We start from the raw sequence: 18,569 nt of genomic DNA, 5'->3' as shown, positions 1-18,569 counted from the left end.
GCACCTGGTCTTTTGCAGTTAGAGTAGTTGAGTCCCAGCACAGCAAGGGACAGGCACAGTCACAGCATTCTTTGTGGATCCAAAGGAGTTCCATCCTGGAGTCATTGAGTTGAGGTTTATTGACGGACATCCAGTTTTTGATTTCTGAAAGACAGTTTAGGAATTTCTCAATCTGGGTGTTACGGGCTTCACCTAGAGGTAGGTACAGTTGGATGTCATCCGCAAAGGAGTGAATCTGTATTTGATATTTGCGGGGTATGTCTCGGACAGGTCTCTTATCAAGCAGCATTATGGGGCAAAGACCTGGAAAAATTACTTAGGCATACAAACAACTATGGTGAATTTAGGAAACACTAAAAACATATCTGTTCTTGAATTACCTAGGTAGCTGATCTGCACAATCTCTCCCACAACTGCTCTCATATACTGTTAGTCACTAATCTCCAACTATGTAAGTTCTACTCAATTGTAGCATTCTTTTTAATCATTGTAAACCGTGAATTTCATGGTCCTGCGGTATATAAACTGCTATTATTATTATCATTATTAATGTAGAGATTGAATAATAGGGGGGATAGTAGAGCCCCCTGTGGAACACAATATTTGATTGGTTTCGATTTTGATAATGTGGTGTTGAGTAGAATACTTTGGGATCTGTTTTCCAGAAACGAAGAACCATTGTAGCGCAATGTCTCAGATTCCAATTTCAGAGAGCCATTCAATGAGGCGAGAATAGTCAATAGTGTCTCATATTGTAGATATTGCAGGCTTTTAAAATTTTGTATTTAAGGTTAAGTAATTTTTATTGAAGTAACTCATTTGTTTTTGTTTTTTTATTTTGTTGAATAGTATGACATTGGTGCTGTGTTTTTATGTTACTCTGTTAGTTTCATAGTAACATAGTTAATGATAGCAGATAAAGACCTGAATGGTCCATCCAGTCTGCCAAACAGTCACACTCATTATGCGTGCATGTTTAAATTGTCTTTTCTTTAATATTTCTGGGCAATAGACCATAGAAGTCTGCCTGGTATTGTCTTTAGGTTCCCACTGCTCACTCCATCCTATCCTAATCATCTTGTCACTAGAGTTTCTATGAAAGCCCTCCCCAGCTCATCCTAAACCAAATCACCATATACGGGATGCCCAATACCAGCCTTAGTTTAGTAACATAGTAAATGATGGCAGATAAAGACCCGAATGGTCTATCCAGTCTGCTCAAACATACACTCTCTTTAAATTACTGATTTAATTTAAATTGTTCTTTTTCTTAGATATTTCTGGGCCAGAAACCCAGAGCTGTGCCTCGTGCTGTGCTTAGGTTCCATCTACTGGAGTCTCCATCAAAGTTCACTCTAGTCCATCTAAACCATTCCAGCCATTGAAGCACTCCTCAGCCCATCCTCAACCAAATGGCCATATATGTGACACAGACTGTGCTAGTCTGCCCAGTACTGGCCTTAGTTCTTCAATATATACCATTATTTTCTGATTAGAGATTCTGTGTTCATCCCACGCTTTTTTGAACTCTACCACCATTTTCCTCTCTACCACTTCCCTCAGGAGTGCATTCAAGGCATCATCCACCCTCTTCATAAAGATTAATTTCCTTACATTACTCTTGAGTCTACTACCCCTCAGTCTCAAATTATGCCCTTTGGTTTTACCATTTTTCTTTTTGTTTTATGTTAGTACCTTTCAAGTATTTGAATGTCTGAATCATATCACCTCTGTCCCTCCTTTCCTCTAGGGTATACATATTCAGGGCTTCTAGTCTCTCCTCATACATATTTTTTGGTACAAACCTCCTACCATTTTCATCACCTTCCTCTGGACCGCTTCAAGTCTTCTTATGTCCTTTGCCAGATACGGTCTCCAAAATTGAACAAAGTACTCCAAGTGGGGCCTCACCAATGACCTGTACTGTACAGGGGCATCAACACCTTTTCTACTAGTTACGCCTCTCTCTATATACATCCTAGTTGTTAGATTTTTATTATGTACGTTTATTTGTAAAACACCTAGATTTGTAGATGGATGGAGTATAATAGATTTTAAATACAGAATATAAAATAAGCATTTAAACACACCCTGGGAATGCCTCCTGCCCCACCTTTTTATGTGTGAGTACAGTTTATGTAGCAGGCAGTTTGCCTGAATTGAACTGGGAGTTGGAAACATTGGCCTTTAAACCTTAAATATTTCTTTGGCACATTTCCATAAGGGTACACACTAATATATACAGATTAGCATATGTCTTAAATAAATACAATATCCAATCAGTACATACTTCACGAACGCTATAGTATACAACTTTGCAGTAGAGAATTTTTCCTAAATAGTACACATTTAGTTTGTCTCAAAGATCCTCAGATTGCCATATGAGTAATATAACTCAATCATGGTCACAGTCTTCATCTATCCTTTACAATTTACTTTTGCATTCTAAGTATCGCTATTTAGCACTTTTGACTATAAATAAATACAAGAATACACACATTTAGGCCCCAATTCTGCAAACTGTACCTAACTTTAGGCGTGCTTTAGACGTCTTCACCATGTATGTCGCGCTCAGCATCACTTAGGCATCGGATGTGCATCTCCAATAATACAATTTTTTTCTCTTCTAGACGCCAGGTAGACGGCTATACAAAGTATTTAGTTATATGTAAAAATGTATTTTTTTCTGATTCTTTTTCATTATTTTAGAACTGTAAGCTTTAACATAATAAAAATAAAAAAGTAACTCACTATGCCATCTATAAAAGGATATTTATTATAATTTATTTTCAGTGAGAGGTACTGACTGGGAGTTGAACTGGAAACATCAGTGTAGAAGGGTATAACTTTAACCTGTGTGCTACTTAGGAAACTGCATAGTAATTGTAAAATTAGCTCCTACAAGCAGTGTAAAGAATAGCTGTTTGAGCATTGTTTGGGCTTTAGATAGACGTGGTTTGGACTTCAGAAAGACGTTAGTCAGATAGATGCTATTTAGGCAGCTTTGTAGGTCACCCATTGAGCTTTGTTTGGGTGTCAGATAGATGTTTCTCTGAATGGGATTTAGGCAGATTTTGGACATTGCCAAAGTGATCTTCTAAATACAGTTCAGGGATTTTATTCTGTGATTCAGCCACCACATAAACAGGACACATCCATACAAGTATATTTAATTTAAAACTTACTCACTTCCTGGCTAAAGAAGCAATGGTATTAGCTAATTACAACACATGAAAATCACAGCTTTAGGTTTCTTGCTCCAAATAACACTTTCTTTCTCACTAAACATTGCTCCAATCAGCTCATTCTTCAAAGCAAAGAAAGCCCATAACTTCATTTGGCAAAGCTTAAAAACAGAATAAAACACACAACAGACCTGAATGTGGCTTCTAGTTCATTGCAAATGGAGGTATGCAGTTGCAAAATGCTGACCTCATTGTGAGATCATCAAGGTGCACCTGCAAGGTACAATGCCACCGTTAAAAGATGGTCTGGGAGTTGAACTCACATCTTCAAGATCAGCACAGAGCTTTTACACTTTGAGCTACACCACCTTACACTCCAGTTTCTCTGATTCCCCTGTCATATCATAGCTTAGTGATCTGCTAAGGCAGGGGTGCCCAAATGGTCGTTGCCTTTGTGATTTTTTTCTTCTTGCCTCCCCGAGCCAGGCCTGGCGCATACAAGCGCTGGGCCCACAAGCCTTCAACTCCGATATCAATTCTAACATCAGAGAGGAAGTTCCAGGCCAAGATAAGTTTGCTGTTCAGATTTAAAGCATATAAATTATAAGAGCAAAGAGTGAAGCCTTAGTGGCACAAAATGCAAATAATTGAAACATATGCATCTTTTACAACAAGTTTTTGAATATGCGATGATTGGGTGGTGAGGTAGTAGTGTTGGGGTTTTTCCCCTGTTATTGCCTCCATTTTTCTGAGCATAAAATTCACTAACAGTTGTACGCAGTCTAAACAGGTTATGGTGAATACTTGAGAGTGATTATTTCATTGAATTTAAGCTAAAAGCTGGCAGGCATGATTTTTCCTGGCCATGAGCATTGGGATGCATCTTAAAGGAGCCAACATATCTAATATAAAGGCTCCCCTTTCTTCTGACCCCTTCTCATCACACTCACCCTTTCTGATGCCCATCAAATCCCTTCCTCCCAGTGGTAGTCTCATAGCACCATTTTAAACCTGCTAGGAATAACTAGTGCCATTATGAGCCCAGCGCTGGCAAATGCATAACACTGATTTGTATATATTGCCTCCAATGTACAGTATACAAATCTTTTTCATGCACATTCATTGTGGATATCCTGAAAACCTGACTGGCAAGGGGGCACTGCAGGACTGACTTGGGAAACACTGTTGCACATCTCCACTGCCACAGCAATAATTCTGACTTTAAAGAATGTGGTTTCATTCATGCAGCCCAAGCTCCTAAATATCAAATAAAAAGGAACTGAACCCTACAGTCAAAATCCCGTGCGCTGCATAATGACATACTGCATAGCTGGAGGATGACCAGGCCAGGACATTTCCTTATTTTACATTACCTGTATATTATCCACTCAGGATCCTGCTCAGTATATTTTGGAATAAATCCTACTGCATGTTTGCTTTTATCTTCAGGAAGGATGGCATGTTCATTTAGTTGAACTCCCTCTGATTTTAGTAAATTAATAATTGCCTGAAAGTACAGAGAGAAGATAAACAGACATGCTACTTTATATTTCATGCTGAATATCATTCCCATGGTCTGAAATTGTTAGGCTATGGAGCCACTTGACATCTCCCTCGTAGAGCAGATATAACCTTATTTTAGAGTTCATAATTGGACTTTTAATAAGCAAGTTACCAAAATATTAGCTTTTAATTTTTTTAAAAAAATACTACAGATACAACAAAAGCCTAATTTTGTAATAAGATGCCTATATGAAAAGTCAAAAAAGACATCTATCTTTTAAAAGGAAACCTGGACGCATAAGTACCCTCATAGTGGACAAAGGCTCTCACACAAATTTATACTTGTTGCAAAGAAAGTGCCAATGTGTGCATGTATGCTGTGCATTTACATATGTATTTTATAAAATAGACATATACATTGTAACATTCCAGGAATGCCTATGTAGGGAGTGCTTATAAGTGCACAATATCCTGTTAACTGTACTTTGTGTATATTTGACCACTTAAATGTATCAGTGCAATACATGTTTTAATCAATAAAAATGGTTGAAAGATTACTCATACAATGTGTGTAAATATTGATTATGTATAAAGAAATATCACTATTTATTTAGTCATTCATTTATTTAGCCTGTCCTCCCACAAGAGCCCAGAATGGGTTACAGGAGTACATACACAGTATAATCAAGACAAATATGGACAAGACGTATTTGGGAGCTAGTGGTACAATAATTGAGTTAATGGTAAATTAGAGAGCATCTAATAATACTACTACTACTATTAATTATTTCTATAGTGCTACCAGATGCACGCAGCACTGTACAGAGTCACAAAGAGTCAGAAAACAGTCTGTGCTTGACAGAACTTTCAATCTAAACAGGCAAGATTAGGTATCTATACATGCTATAGTAGATATAAACATCCGCGTAACTGATTAGCTAAACATGCTTTGATGAGGAACTTAGCGCTATGGCCTAGTTGAAGAGTCTATCTGAGACCAGGTTTTCTTAACACATTGATTTATTAAAGTAGTGTGACTGCTGTGCTCATCCACTTTAATGCATGGAAATAATGGATAAGAAATAACAGATATTTTATTATATGAACCCATATCCTGATTAGTTTCTGAGAGATAACAGTCCATTCTTCTCAGGTTCAGACAAAATGAGCAGGTCAGAGTAAAAGCCTGCATTTCACAGAAAATATGAGCGAGTCATAAAATAGATCAATATCATTTCTCATTTTGAGCTGAAAGCTAGTCAAGAAACATATTAAGTAAAATTGCATCAACATATTAGCATTTTGCAGGTTACTTCTAGTCGGGCATATTGTTTTATAAAAACCTTAATTAAAGTGCCAGTAAAGCTGAAATTCTTATTTATTTATAGGATTTGTAATCTGCTCTATCAGTCAGTTTCTAGGTGGATTACAGAATAGTAATCCCTTCTGAACAGGGAGGCTTACAATCTAACTGTACCTGGGGCAATGGCGAGTTAAGTGACCTGCCCAGAGTCACAAGGAGCAGGCTGGGATTGAACTTGCAACCTCAGAGTGCTGAGGCAGCAGCTCTATCCACTGGGCCACACATACTCAAAAATAAAATATGCAGAGTAGCCCCCCCACCCCCACTCCAGACTACCTTACAATTCCTTGTGGTCTAGTGGTGTATCATGGCAGGAGTGATCCCCAGTTGCTCAAGCCCATGTCATCACTACTCTCAAAATGGCTCCCATAACTTCTTGTGGCAGAATCCCAAGATTGCCAATAGAAGTAATGTCAGCCATTTTGAGAGCAAAGCCAGCAACTGAGAGCAACTCCTGCTTTGACTACACCCCTAGAATGTCAGGGATTGTATGAGAGGCCCAAGGGGGCCCCTACAGGTGAGTAAGAGGGAAAGATGACTTCTGTTCAGAAAGGAGTGGGTGAGAGTAAGATAAAAAGATCAAAGTATAATATTTCAGCTACACCGAAAACACACACTCAATTTTGGCCGAAACTGAGACCATTTCAGAGTAGGGTCAGACTTTTGGCCAAAACCGAAACCAGGCAGAAAAAAGATTTTGATTCAGTTTCGGCACTGTAGCCAAAACTCAGTTGGCCTCTAGATGGGAGGAAGGACAATGGACATTGGAGAAAGGGGAAGAAAGGTAGGGGGATATGACAAGAAAGAATGACAAAGGAAGGGGACTAGTTTTTGAAAGACATGAGACAGGACAGAAATTGGGACTTAGGTATTACAGAACAGGCTTCTTTAAAAAAAAAAAAATCTTTATTCTAAACTAAACTAAACCTTAGGTTTGTATACCGCGCCATCTCCACAAGCATAGAGCTTGGCACGGTTATTCATTTTTATATCTTACAAGTGTATTAACAAACTAGCTCTTTAAGCCCGTTACATTAACGGGTGCTAGAGATGCTTCCTCCCTTTCCCCTTCCCCTTGCATTTCCCTTTGCACGGTCTCCCTTGTGATCAGAACGGGGTGGAGGGGGGTGCCGGCCGGGGCCGGCGGAGAGGAGCTAGGTGGCTGGAGGAGTAGCAGCAGTCGCTGCCGATCGCAGCCTCTGTCCTACCTGGATTTGCTTTTCTTCTGCATCGGGAAGGTGGAGAGCGGCCTGCGAGGTTCGCTACAGCTGCTGGCGAAGAGCTTTGAAGAGCAGCGGCAGCGGGAGGGAGGAGTCTCTGGAACACGCGCCTCCAGCTAGCGCAGGCACCGTGAGGTGTGACACAGAAGCATACCTCACGTCACCAGGAATCACGATCTTTGAAAAGCGCATGTGCGTTTAGCCTTTTATTATTATGGATAACATTTGAGATTGATTACAACACTTGAATTTCTATCATATACAAAATTAAATCATAAAATTTAACCCCCTCCCTCCCATCCCTACCATAACCTATGCAATCACATATGATTATAAAATTTTCTTTCCTATTGATCTAAATATTTAATAAAAATTCAGAATTCCCCCCTCCCATCCCTCATTTGCAATGTACTTATAATGGAAAATTGGTATCTATTCATTTCAATAATTTGTCAATGGCCCCCAAATCTCTTTAAATTTCTTATAATGCCCTTTTTGTATGGCTATTGTTCTTTCCATTTTATAAATGTGACATAACGAATTCCACCAAAAACTGTAATTGAGTCTACTCCAATTCTTCTAATTACTTGTAATATGTTGTATGGTGACCCCAGTCATAATAAATAGAAGCCAGTTATTTTTAGATGAAATTTGGTTCTTTGCTCTCATTGACATATCAAATGCTTTCAGGCGGACTTCCTGGGACACCAGGCCGCACAGTGGTACAAATTAATATCTGGATATATGAATAAAAATCCAAAAACTGGACTCAGGGACATTTGGAGCATTGAGATTAAGCATCAAATTACTGCATCTCAATGGCCACGAATTTGGTCTTGGAGGTTGAAATGTACAACTTCTGCATCTATGAGACAAACATGGTTTTTCCTGTTGCATAGAGCATTCTGGACCCCTGTTCGTTTACAAAAATTAGATTGCTCTAAGTCTAATAGATGTTGGCATTGTCATCTCGAAGCAGGGACTTTAGATCATTTCTTGTTCTATTGTCCATTTATTTTGGCTTTTTGGAAATCGATTTGGGGTCAAATAAATTGCTTATTAGAAAATCATGTGGCATTATCATATAACACAGTTTTATTTGGCATGTCTATGAGAGCTAAGAGCCAAATATCTACCAAAAATAATAAACTTTTACTGATTCTGACAGGAGTTGCCATTCAACAAATAACGTATAATTGGAAAGATTGGAAAAGACTGAATTATAGTTTTTGGTGGAGTTCAGTGTGTCATATGTATAAAATGGAAAGAGCGTTAGCTATTCAAAGAGGATATTTTAATAAGTTTAAGGATGTGTGGGGGCCATTGATAAAATTATTGTAAAAAATAGTTATCATTTTTCCCTGATTTTACATTAATGAAAGATTGGGGAGGGGGGTTAGACTTTTTACTATTGGTCATGATGGAAATGAATCTCGCAGCTAACATTTCTTCTTGCATAACCAAACTTCAATCCTGGGCTCACACTGTACAAATGAAATTGAACGAGTCCAAAACTAAACTACTTTGGCTCGGCCCTAAACTTGATCAATTACCCACTTCCATTCCACTGCCCATAGGCTCCTCTCTACAGCTGGAATTCTCTAGCAAAGTTCTGGGCATCACCATAGATTCATCATTATCCTTCAACGACCACCTCAACTCCCTGATAAAAAAATGCTTTTGCAGCCTTCACATGCTGAGGAAAGTGAGATCCTGCTTCCACCAAAAACACTTTGCCGTCCTCGTACAATCCATTATCCTCTCCAGATTGGATTATTGCAATTCCATTTACCTAAGCTTAACAAAGAAAAGCCTCCACAGACTCCAACTAATCCAGAACACCGCGGCCAAACTTATCTTCTCAAAAAGTAAATTTGACCATGTCACACCGCTCCTATCCAAACTCCACTGGCTTCCCGTTATTTCCAGGGTCTACTTTAAATGTGCCTGCCTAACCTTCAAGATCCTCCACGGTATCCTTCCTCCTTTTATTCCTCTATCCTGGAATTCCTCAAATCCAACCTCCACTAGATCCACTCAAAAATTAAAACTATCCTACCCCTCCTTAAAAGGCATCTCCCTTGTTGGTAAACTTGGCTCTTCCCTCCCTTTCAGAATCACTCAGCTCTGGAACAGTCTCCCTTCCCCTCTCCGCAATTTGAGCCCCCTTCTACCATTCCGTAAGCATCTGAAGACCTGGCTCTTCTCCAGAACGTAACCCCGTCCCGCTCCTGGCACTCTCACACCAACCTCTCTTCTCTCATACTTATATAATTCCACTGGAGTTCCGTTCCTTCCCTAACCATGTAAACCGTGTCGAGCTCCATCTGCGGAGATGATGCGGTATATAAACCCAAGATTTAGATTAGATTAGATTAGAATGATTTTATTATATTCTATGTATTAAATGATATTAGATTGGTGGGTGGGAAGGGGATAAATTTTATTTTGGGAAAAATTAGTGGTATTTCAAGTGATGTATTAAGTTAATTTGTTATTACTTTCTGTACACTTGATGTAAATATAAAATGAATAAAGAATATTAAAAAAAAGACATATCAAATAGAACTGTATCATACGATAATGCAACAGGATTTTCCAATAAACAATTTATTTGGCCCCATATTGATTTCCAAAAGGCCAAGATAAATGGACAATAGAATAAGTGATCTAGAGCAGTGTTCTTCAACCTTTTTACACCCGGCAGAAAAAAAAGAATTATTTTGTGGACCGGCAAACTACTAGGACTAAAATTTAAAAACCCCGTTTCCGCCCCACCTCCGCGAGCTCGGTCCCCACAAATCATCTGATCTCATCCACACAAGCCTCAGTTATGATTTTATATTGCATGTATTTTATTAAAGTATAAAAAGAAACAATATTCTGTACAATTGTCATTTTATAAATACAAATAATTCAGAGCAAGGATCAACAAAACCCCTGTCTCCCCTCCCCTTCACATATATCCCCTCTACTATCAAGAAAACTGAACAAGCCAAATTATTACAGAATGCTACACAGAAATATCATGCTAACAGAATACTGCAGTCACACATGACAGGAATAGTTTTAGGGGAGTGCAACTAGGGCAACTGCCCCCTGGTCAGAGCGCCCTAAGCCAGCTGGAAGCTAAAGATGCACTTCCTGGGTTTTGCAGTCCCCAGTTATGTCTAACACCAGCTCTAGCAGGATATATATTTCAAATCTGATATATTCTAATCACAAAATAGAAATAAAATTATTTTTTTCTACCTTTTGTCGTCTCTGGTTTCTGCTTTCAATCTTCTTTTCACTCTCTTCCTTCCAGCGTCTGCCCTCTCTGTCTCTTCAATCCAGCATCTGCCCCTTCCATCCACTGTCTGTCCTCTCCCCCTTCCATATGGTATCTGTCTTCTTTCTATGCCCCTCTCCCCTTTCCATCCAGCTTGTACCCCTCTCTCCTTTTTACGTGATTCATTCCAGCTTCATTGCTCTCTTCATTTTTATCTCTTCTACACCAGATCTATCATCGTTGTCCCTCTCTGCTTATTTTTCTGCTGACCTCTTCCTATCATCAATCTCTCTACTTTCTCATGCCTGTGTCTCCCCTTCCCCTCCTCTAATCTCTCTGCCAGCTGTTTCCTTCCTTTTTTCATTCTCCCTTCCCTCCTCCTCCTGTCCAGAAGTAACCCTCTTCCCTTCCTCCCCTCCCAGCAGCATCTCTCCTTCTCCCTCTCCAGTAGCAGCTGTCCCTTTTTTTCCTTGCCCAGCAGCTTCCCAGATTCCTTTCTCTCCTCCCCTCCTAGAAGCATCTCTTCTTCTCCTTCTCCCTCTCCAGTAGCAGCCCTTTTTTCCCTTGCCCAGCAGCTTATGATAGTGGCTTTCTCCCCTCTCTGCAGCTCTCCTTTACTTCCCAGTGCAGCGATTCAAGAAGGCAGCCTCAGGTCCTTTGTTGGGTCGCGCCGCCTCTGAGGAAAGAGGAAGTTGCATCACCAGAGGCAGCCGCAACTCAGCAAAAGCCCCGAGGCTGCCTTCGTGAATCGCTGCGCTGGGACGTAAAGGAGAGCTGCAGAGAGGGGAGAAAGCCACTGTCGGAGGCTCCCCAAGATCTCTCCGGCCCAGCGCAGACTAGAGAGTTGCACGGGGACAGAAATCCCACCCGTCCCCGCGAGGAATCCCCTCTGTCCCCGCCCATCTCCGTGAGGAATCCCTTCCATCCCCGCCCGTCCCTATAAACTTCAGAAATAGTTATTTCATTTAATTATGCTACTGAATTAAAGGCTCTGGTAGAAACCCATTTACAAATAAGCAAAAAGACTTTATTAATTTGGAAATATTAATTGGGAAGAATACATACTTTGTAAACGGGTTTCTACCAGAGCCTCTAATGTTTATAAATTTTTATCAACACAACTAATATACTACTTTATCCTGAAGCAAAAAAAAGAAAGAAATAGAATTCTTTTCCTACCTTTGTTGCCTGGTTTCTGCTTTCCTCATGTTCTCATTCAATTCCTTCCGTCCACTGTCTCTCTTCCCTCTGCGTCTTCCATTTGCTCTGTTACTGTGCCTCTCCCTTTCTCCCCCCTTCCAAATTGGTCTGGCACCTATCTTCTTCCCTCCGCTCCCCCCATAGTCTGGCATCTCTGTCTTCTTCCCTGCCAGTGTCTTCTCCCCACTCTCTCTTCCCCATTTCCTTTCAGCATCCTCCTCCCCCCCCATCTTCCCCATGTCCTGTCAGTGTCCTTTTCCCCCCTCTGTCTTCCACATGTGCTTTCAGTGTCCTTCTCCCCCCTCTGTCTTCCCCCATGTCCTTTCAGCGTCCTTCCCCCCGTCTTCCCCATGGCCTTTCAGCGTCCTTCTCCCACCCCCCCACCCCGCCTTCCCCATGGCCTTTCAGCGTCCTTCTCCACCCCTTTGTCTTCTCCAGTGCTTTCAGCATCCTTCTCCCCCCTCAGTTTTACCCATTTCCCTTAGGGGTCTTTTCTTCTCCACTCCACCTTTCCTCCCTTTCTCCCTCCCTGCCCCTTACCTTTGTGGCGCTTTCCCACCCAACCGACAACAGAACAGGCCCGGTCGGACAAACCTCCCTGCCCTGTAGCCGCGGATCTAAATTACTTTCTTACAGCTGCTGTAAGAAGGTAATTTAGATTCACGGGTACAGGGCAGGGAGGTTTGTCCGACCGGGACTGTTGTCGGTCGGGGAAGCACCTGGGGCAGACCGCCCCCCTCCCTTGGTATGCCACTCGAGCCGCGAGGCTACTCTTCTTCTCCTTTCCTGCCCTGCCTGCAGCACAGAGCCGAACGGAAGTCTTCCCGACATCAGCGCTGACGTCGGAGAGAGGGAGAGAGGGCTTTGTTTAAGCTCTCCCTCCCCTCCGACGTTAGCGCTGATGTGGGAAGACTTCCGTTCGGCTCTGTGCTGCAAGCAGAGCAGGTAGGAAGAAGAGCCGCGTGACCGAGTACATCCAGCCCCGCAGGAACCCCGCGACCCTCGGAGGCGTCCCCACGGGATCCCCGCGACCCGAAGGGGGAACCCGTGGGATGCCCGTCGTCCCCATTCTCGTGCAGCTCTTTAGCGCAGACTTCAGATGTTGATCTTGCCGGCCCTGTGCGGACTGGCAGGAAGTTGAAGTAAGTCAATCTTGCCGGCCCTGTGCGGACCGGCAAAAATTTCCTGCGAACCAGCATCGGTCCGCGGACCGGCAGTTGAAGAACTGTAATCTAGAGTCCCTACCACAAGATTACAATGCCAGCATATATTAGACATAGAACTATTTAACTTTTGTAATCTAACTGGGGTCCAAAATACTCTATGCAGAAGAAAAAAACAAGTTTGTCTCATAGAGGCAGACACTGTACATCTCATCCTCCAAGACCAAACTTGTGTCCATTGAGACACAGAAATTTGATGCTTAATCTCAATGCTCCAAATATCCCTAAGACAGAGAGGTTTGAAACATTGACAAGAGACACAAGAGGAAAAAATGTGCCAAAAAAGGCCAAGAAGAAAAAGTGCCATGGTGTGTATCTAATATAATAAAACGCTAAGTCGCGCATGCGCACTCCCACGTGCGTCTGTTTTCCGTGAGATGTAGGGCACTGCAGGTAGGAGTGTGCATGCGCGTGATTCTTTTTTTTCCCCTCTCTCCCCCGAGGCGGATGTCGGCCGCGGCGGCTGTCGGGGGCTGTAGGCAGCGGCGGCTGCAGGCTGCCGGCGGCTAGAGGTCCCCTGCCTACCCACACTACTGCCGCCTGCGTCGGATTTGGCGCTTGCTTTCTCTGATGTCATAGCTCCTCACGCCAAAGTTAGAAAGGTATGAGGAAGGGGCGCGGACACGGGGTAGGTGTAGGAGTGCAAAGGGGGGAGTTGGAGAGGAAGATCGCGCCTGGAGAGGAAGATCGCGCCCGGAGTGCACTGATCACCCTCGCAACCCCCCCCCCCCTTTACTAAGCCACAGGTTGTCTGTGAACAGCTCTGGGGAAGATAAAAGCTGCGAGCTGAAGAATTACAGTAAATTACTTTGTGAGTAGAGAGTAGGTGCTTTTTCCTAACAAAAGCCCTAATAACTGGAATAATGTTCTGTTATATATATAATGACCATGGGAGGAAGAGGAAGGAAAGGGGATGTTAAGACTACTGGATGGGAAAGGGGGTGGGGGTGGGGGAGAGAGAGAAGAGAGAGATGTCAGACCAGGGAAAGGAAGGAGGGGGAAAAGGTTCCAGACTAGGGCAGGGGGAGGGGAAGGGAAAGACAGAGATGCCAGACCAAAAAGGGGGGGGGGGAGAGAAAGAGGGGAGAGAGATGCCAGACTGGGAAAGAGGATAAACATACCAGACCATAGGAGGGGTAAAGAGAGGGAAGTATGCCAGAGAAGCATAACAGCTACCATACTGAGACAGACCACAGGTCCCAAAGAATAGAACAAATTTATGCTGCTTAAAATAAAGCAGTGGATTTCCCCCAGATTCGGGGGAGGGAGTGGGAGAAGGAAGAGATGTTGAACTCAAGTGAGGAAAGGAGAAAGAGGCAGAGACAGATGGATGAGAAGGACATAGGGGCTACTAGGAGGGCCAGGAGAGATGGTAGGGGATAGGGAGAGATGAGTGTGGAGGGGGCAGGAGGGACAGATGGTCTTGGGGGAGGACAGAGGGGGGACTTGAAAGGGAAAGATGGCATAAGGGGTGAAACAGGGTCAGAGAGAGATGGTAGAGGGTGTGAAAGGGGGAAAGGGAGAGATGGAAATGGTAGGACCACTGCTGCTTTGGGGCACTGAGGGAGGAAAGGTTGGTACGTCAGGACTGCTGCTGCCGCCTCGGGTAAATAAAGACCCTGTCGGGTGATAAATGCAATGGGGGATCTATGAGGGCCAAATGGGTACACAGGAAATGGTGAAAGCTGAGCTGGTGGGACTGGGATCAATGGGAGGCAGGGTTTGGGCATGATAGAGGCGGGCCATGGGTGGGGTCAGAGTCAGGGTATAGGTGGGGCTATTCTAGCACCCGTTACTATAACGAATGTAACGGGCTAAAACACTAGTTAGAGTATAAGATTAAGCACAGAAATCTATAAAATGCCTAAGAGAAGTCATAGAATGAAAAGTTAATAGGATAAAGAAATCATAGTGCGTGTCTGATTTTGAAAACATGAAGCGATATATGACACAATATAATAACGAGAAGACATTATACATAACAATGGTTTGCAAACTCGCATATAAAGAATTGGACTGAAAACAGTCTATTGTCTTTAAACTATATAAAAAAGACATCGTATTCAAACATGTCATTTTATTCTGTTATTTCAACTGCATTATTCTATGTGTTTATGTCCTATTATGGTTTCTTCATGTTTGAATACGATGTCTCTATATAGCATGATCACGCTTGGCTCACTTGTTTTATCTTGCAGTTGAGTATAGACACTAATATGCATCACAGTCACTTCTTATCTTTATATCTTTCTCTTTATCATTATTCATCATTACCTCTTCCTTTTAGGACCCCTGAGGAAGGCGTGTTTGCCGAAACACGGACCGTGTAGGGTCCGGTTGGATTTTTATCACTGTATTTTTTATCATTGTACTTTTTTAATTGAATTTTCATGTTTTTATATGTCAGTGTTTAATAAATTATCTCCAGAACATCTGTATCCACAATTATTTGTTTTTGTTTTCATCTGTTATACATAACATAATTAGATAAATTGATACTTGATTGGAGATAGGCACTAAATGAATACTTGATTGGTGATAGGTACCAATAATTGGCATTACCAAGCACTAACTGGCACCATTAGCAATTCATGTGTAACTGACTTATGGCCCTATTCTGAAAACTGAATACTTAACTTCTCTCGCACGCAACTACAAAGAGCCTTAACGTGGGAGAAGAATGGATGTGTAAAATTCTGCTCATTAGTAGAATACCAGTGAAAATGTATGAATTTGAAAGTGTATGAATGTCTTGTGAAAGACTTTCTTGTTGCAAAGTAGGCACTGCTCAGTTTCCATATCACAACAGTCAGGGACTGATACTGGAATACAAGAGGATGTACTGGTTGTAGGTAATTAAAGTTGAAAGGATTTTGAGCCTACATGGAAGGAGAACTAAGAAGAGGAAACCAGTTCTGTCAAGGTTAGTATGGCGCTACTCCTTGATTGTACTGAGCCTCTTTTGTTATTTGGCTATCATGGGGAATGAATGACTAAGCACAGAGAACAGTCTAAGTCCAGTCTATGTCGTCCTGTCCCAGACAAATAAGAGTTGGATATTTGGATCAGTAGAGAAACAGTTTTGTATTTTCGCTACAGGCAGAGAAGTCTGTTTGAGGAGTGCCCCAGTAGTGAAATATGCCTTGTAAATTTTAAGGGTCCAGGGAACAACTCATGAGATTGAAAAAGTCTGCTGTGTCTGTCTACTACATGGGTATGCTTTCCTGGGATGCAGGTTACTAATGCCAATTAAATTAATATATACACATAACCGACACTGTTCTATACTTTTGCACACTAAAGGACAGAGTCCATAAATTCAGCTGTGATACAATTTGGCACTCAACACAATTCTTTAAAGAGAGCTTCGGGATGAGCACTCTACAGAATAATGTCGAGCACTGAATTTGGCGTTCAAATTTTGGGATGAAGACTTACATCAACAGAAACCTGGTGTAAATCCTTGTATGCAAATTGGGTGTGGGGTCCCACCAGTGTTCCCTCTAAGCGGGCGGGTGTTGTGAGCAAACTTTTTTCACCGTGAGCCAAAAATATCGGGCGCCAGCAAGTTATGAGCCAACTCGCCCGATTCTCCTCTCGCCGCCCTGCCATCTGCCGTACGCCTCTTCCGATTGTGCGCTGTGACGAGAAACGTGTGCGCTGCGATGTAATATTTTGTGCGCCAGCGCAGCTTAGCGGAAACACTGGTTCAAATGGTTTTATTTATTTCCCCAAATTTATTTTTGTTATACGCATTGAAAATATTTGATATTGCGTTTAAATCAAAATCTCAATAAACTTGAAACGAGTGCCCGTGAGATTGTGGGAGGGTTAAATACTCAAAACTTAGAAGTTTTTGCTACGCCAGCTTTCTGGTATCTTTACATACAGTGGCGTACCTAGCATATGTAACATCCGGGGCCCATCATTTTTTGGCACCCCCCCCCCATCTGTAAGAAAAACATGATTTTTAGTAACAAACCACACGTCACACATGAGTACCTAGGAAAAGGCAGCATCTTACATATTGCAGTGAGCAGTACATCAATACACCCATTGTAAAACTAAACAAGCCAGACCAGCACAGATCAATCCTACACCGTCAATCCTAACAGAAAACACACAGAACACAGAAAACACCTTCGCCTAGTAAGGAATATGTAATCACAAACTAACCCCTCCCTCTTTTACAAAACTGTAGTGTGGATTTTAGCTACGGAGGTAACAGCTCTGATGCTCATAAAATTCTGAGCATCAGAGCTGCTACCACCAAGGCTGGTGCTAAAAACGCTTCACAGTTTTGTAAAAGGGGGGATAAAATAAAAATACATAGACAAAGGTTAAATTGAACCAGCAAGAAGCTGGACTCTGCATACAATGCTTCACAGAAACAGTGACACATGTCTCCTAAAGCAATAAATAAATAGAAATTTTTTTTCTACCTTTGTCTTCTGTGGTTTCTCCTTTCCTCATCTTCTTGTAACTCTCTTCCTTCCATCCACTGTCTGCCGTCTCTCTTCCCCTATATGGCATCTTCTCTCCTTCTATGCCCCTTCCAGAAACTGTATGCCTCCCCCTTCCATCTCTCCTTTCACCCCATTGGTCTGGCATCTCTCTCCTCGCCTTCCCTCTCCCACACCTCTCCTCATAGTCTGGTATCTCCCCTTCCCTGATTCTCTGGCATCTCTCTCCTTTCCTTTTCTTCCATCTTTCGCTCCCCCTCCATGCTCTCACATCTCCCCCTTCCTTTTCCCTTAGACTGGCATACCTTCCTCCTACGCTCCAAGCCCTGGCATCTCCTTTAATTCCCTCCCTCATCTTCCTTCTCCCTCCAGCTGGGTACCGCAACACTCTTCCCTGCAGCTCTGCACTTCCCCACAATTGCCATGCTTCGGTTCCTCTTCTTCCTTCCTTCCTCCCCCCCCCCCCCGCGGGACCCTGCGGCACCATCAACTCTTACTCCCTCTAATGTCGGCCCTGCAGCTCCAGACTTCCTCGCACCTTCTCCCCTCCCCCTTTGGATCGCTATTATTTTAAATGTTATAGCCGCGGAGCTGTATCCATCAGTGGAGATGTCTAACCTCGGCCTGCCCCGGAACTCTTACTGCAACAGTGACTTCCTGTTCCTGCCTAGACGGGCGGCTGCTGCAGTAAGAGTTCCGGGGCAGGCCGAGGTTAGACATCTCCACTGATGGATACAGCTCCGCGGCTATAACATTTAAAATAATAGCGATCCAAAGGGGGAGGGGAGAAGGTGCGAGGAAGTCTGGAGCTGCAGGGCCGACATTAGAGGGAATAAGAGTTGATGGTGCCGCAGGGTCCCGCGGGGGGGGGGGGGGGGAGGAAGGAAGGAAGAAGAGGAACCGAAGCATGGCAATTGTGGGGAAGTGCAGAGCTGCAGGAGCTGTTATAGCCGCGGAGCTGTATCCATCAGTGGAGATGTCTAACCTCGGCCTGCCCCGGAACTCTTACTGCAGCAGCCGCCCGTCTAGGCAGGAACAGGAAGTCACTGTTGCAGTAAGAGTTCCGGGGCAGGCCGAGGTTAGACATCTCCACTGATGGATACAGCTCCGCGGCTATAACATTTAAAATAATAGCGATCCA

General features: G+C 42.8%; 1 protein-coding gene across 10 annotated transcripts in view; it reads right to left on the bottom strand.

Annotated features, from left to right (window-relative positions):
* Window positions 1–18,569, bottom strand: part of CFAP46 (cilia and flagella associated protein 46) — a 473,118-nt gene that overhangs the window by 292,454 nt on the left and 162,095 nt on the right. For all 10 annotated transcript variants that reach the window (XR_004539241.1, XR_004539242.1, XR_004539243.1 and 7 more), the window contains one exon: window positions 4,559–4,692. Coding sequence is in view for 7 of the 10 variants with exons in the window: in XM_033942370.1 (XP_033798261.1) it covers window positions 4,559–4,692 (134 nt within the window). In the remaining 3 variants the exon portion in view is untranslated. The remainder of the gene's footprint in view (window positions 1–4,558; window positions 4,693–18,569) is intronic.

Source organism: Geotrypetes seraphini, chromosome 4 (genome assembly GCF_902459505.1).
Source record: "Geotrypetes seraphini chromosome 4, aGeoSer1.1, whole genome shotgun sequence".
In the NCBI taxonomy this organism is placed as follows: Eukaryota; Metazoa; Chordata; class Amphibia; order Gymnophiona; family Dermophiidae; genus Geotrypetes; species Geotrypetes seraphini.
This window is presented reverse-complemented; position numbering and strand designations above follow the sequence as displayed.